Below are 2,737 nucleotides of genomic sequence, written 5' to 3' on the forward strand. Positions count from 1 at the left end.
GCGCCGTGCACGAGTTCTTCGAGTACGTCTGGTCGCGCGACACGACGTTTCACTTTGTGCCCTTTTGCATCTTCGACACGGCGACGCTGCTCGTGTCGGCCGTGCTGCACGACGAGGCCGGCACCCTGCCGCGCAAGGACGAGGTCACAAAGGCCATCGACCTGGCGCTGCACACGCTCAAGAGGCTCACGACCGCCACCGAGACGGCCAAGACGCCCTACGACATCCTCCGCCGGCTCTCGAGCAAGCTGCCGCGCGCCCACGGCGCCCTCCGGGGTGCGGACGCCAAGCAGCGCAAGAAGCTCAAGGTTCTCGAGGCGCCGCTGGCCGTGCCGCCTGCGCAGCAGCACCAGCCTGCCGTCGCGGGCTTTACGTACGGTACCGACCCCAATCATTTCCCGGGGTACATGTACCCGCCCTCGGAGGATTCAGGCATCGGCAACGGCGGCACCGGGTCCAACAATACGCACTCGCCTGCCACGGCCTCGAGCTCGGATGGGTCCGGCCTCGCCACGGTGTACCCCAGTGCGAACGGCAACGGGCACATCCACCAGCAGCAGCAGCAGCAGCAGCAGCCTCACCAGATGAACGGACCTCCCCAGGTTGGGCTTCCGCAGGTCGGACCTCCGCAAGTCGTGCCGGGGCAGTATGCCGACTCGTGGGCTATGCCCAACGTCGAGCTGCCAGCCCAGCCGGCGGGCATGCCGATGCAGGATATGGGCTACGGCATGATCACGGATGCCGAGCTGGCAAACCTTGGAGATCTGGGAACCATGTGGCACTGGCAGGGCCTCAACCTGGATTTCACCGGGAACACAATGGTGTAGTGTGTTTGAGGGGCGCAGGCAGGTTTTGATTTGTGAGTGTAAAGTGTCTTGGGCGCGTTGTCTGTTTGTTCATCTGATTATTTTCAAAAGCTGTGTGATGCCTGTAAACACGTCTCTTTCCGAGTCAGGGTTTACAGCCGGGTAGGACAACAAGCTGGAGGCAGGCTTGAGAATGATGTTTCTTTTTTTTTTTTTTTTCGGATTTCGTTCTTCCTCAGAGCTGGGAGAGTCCCTTTTAAGTGTGAAAGACTTCGCATGCAGATCACAAGCCTGAGCCGCAGCTGAAGGGGGTATCCATGCCCTGCTCGTGCCACGGAAGTCAACCAATTTGAAGCTCAAGTTATTATCACAGCATGGTGCTTCGTGAAGAAAGAAACAATTACCTCATAAATTGCCCGTTCAATACTGAGGTACTCATGTAGGGACTGTTCCTTAGTACCACGTCGCCCAATTGCAACAAGTCAGACAACTGCTGATTCAAACGCTACCAGTGGCATTATGTGCGCGACAAATGAAAAAGGAAGCGCGTTTTTCTCATGACAAAATGTCGAAGAATTCTATTCCAACGTTTTCGCTGGTAGTTGTTTGTCTTTGATTTACGCCGGACCACTGAACATTAACAGGAGATAGTTCTTTGAATCTCACAGAGAACGACAAAGGACAACGGCTTAAAGACGAGCAATGAATGACCAGTCAGATATGCGGTACCCTCGAATCGACCTTGTTTTCGTTGCCGTGCCGCTAAGTTGAAACTAATGGTACCAGGAGGGACACTCGTGGGCTTGCTTGCGGATGACTGGGGCTGAGGGGAGTCGCACTCGTGTACTTCAAATCGGTACTTGAAGGCATTCCGTTGCAGCTGAGGCTAGACATCATGTTCGCAAGACAATACTCAGAAAACCGCTGTATAGTGTATCCGCTCGCTATGAATCAAAGTCTTCCCAATCTTCCAAGGGGTATCATGGACTCCCGAGAAACACCAAAAAAAGTACCTATCCTGAATAGAATCCGTCAACCTCAACATGTGGGGGGAGAGGAAAAATCAAAAGTCCCGTCTTAAGGCATCATTCAAACCGACGCAGCCGCGGTTTCGGCGTCCTCCCGCTGCGCCCTCCTAGCAGCATTGGCCTCCTCTCTCTCGTCAGCGGCAATTTTCATGGCCTGAATGGCTGACTTGCGCCGCGCGTCCACGTCTTCCTTTTGGATATACCGGCGCAACGCCTCAGACGCCTTGATCATATTGTCAATGCTGATCGCATGGTTGGTCATCTGATGGTTGAGATAGGTGTACGCGGCCGTCGAGGAGTCGCATTGCAGGATCTGCGTCTCATTGAGCTTGAGCAATGCAACTGCCACCTGGAATAAGAAGAGACTGCCTTCCTCCATGCAAAGCACCACGTCCCAGACACGAAACAGGGCCTCGGCCGATAGACAGTCAGTGAAAACGGAGAGGAACCATTGAAAGCTCATGATCTGCAGATCAACGCCGAGGTAATCAAGATGGTCGGACAGTCGAGGGAGAATCTCCGTCACGAGCTGACGCAGCACCTGCTGGTCTGCTCGCGCCGTCAGGAGAGACTTGTCGTAATAGTCTGTCGGGCAAATGCTCTCAACGATGCGCGCCAAAATCCAGAACGCATCCTCAGCCGAGGGAGTCACCAACAACAAGTTCGCCGTGATGAGGTTCATACCCTGACAGTAGCCAATATGAGGGTTGCGGCACGCGTAAGCGGTCAAAATATCATCTAGTCGCTGTACCCCGGGCGCTCCGTTGCGGAAAAACGTGTTGTGTGTCAGGGTCCTCGTCACGTCGGCCTTGATCTCCCTAACGACGTCATCGCCGAGTCCCTTGTCAGATCTTGCGACCAAATCTTGGTAGTAACCTGGCACCCGAAGGTGTGCCGCGCCTG

General features: G+C 55.2%; 2 protein-coding genes across 2 annotated transcripts in view; one reads left to right on the plus strand and one right to left on the minus strand.

Annotated features, from left to right (window-relative positions):
• The window catches only part of VDBG_05748 (conserved hypothetical protein), a gene marked incomplete at both ends in the record, with an annotated part of 2,485 nt that extends 1,658 nt beyond the window's left edge, over window positions 1-827 (plus strand). Inside the window, one exon of the mRNA XM_003004589.1 lies at window positions 24-827. Coding sequence (XP_003004635.1) covers window positions 24-827 — 804 coding nt within the window. The remainder of the gene's footprint in view (window positions 1-23) is intronic.
• Window positions 828-1,895: 1,068 nt separating this feature from the next.
• Window positions 1,896-2,737, minus strand: part of VDBG_05749 (small G protein signaling modulator 3) — a gene marked incomplete at both ends in the record, with an annotated part of 3,206 nt that continues 2,364 nt past the window's right edge. Inside the window, one exon of the mRNA XM_003004590.1 lies at window positions 1,896-2,675. Within this exon, the coding sequence (XP_003004636.1) occupies window positions 1,896-2,675 (780 nt within the window). The remainder of the gene's footprint in view (window positions 2,676-2,737) is intronic.

This window comes from Verticillium alfalfae, genomic scaffold (genome assembly GCF_000150825.1).
Source record: "Verticillium alfalfae VaMs.102 supercont1.6 genomic scaffold, whole genome shotgun sequence".
Classification (NCBI taxonomy): domain Eukaryota; kingdom Fungi; phylum Ascomycota; class Sordariomycetes; order Glomerellales; family Plectosphaerellaceae; genus Verticillium; species Verticillium alfalfae.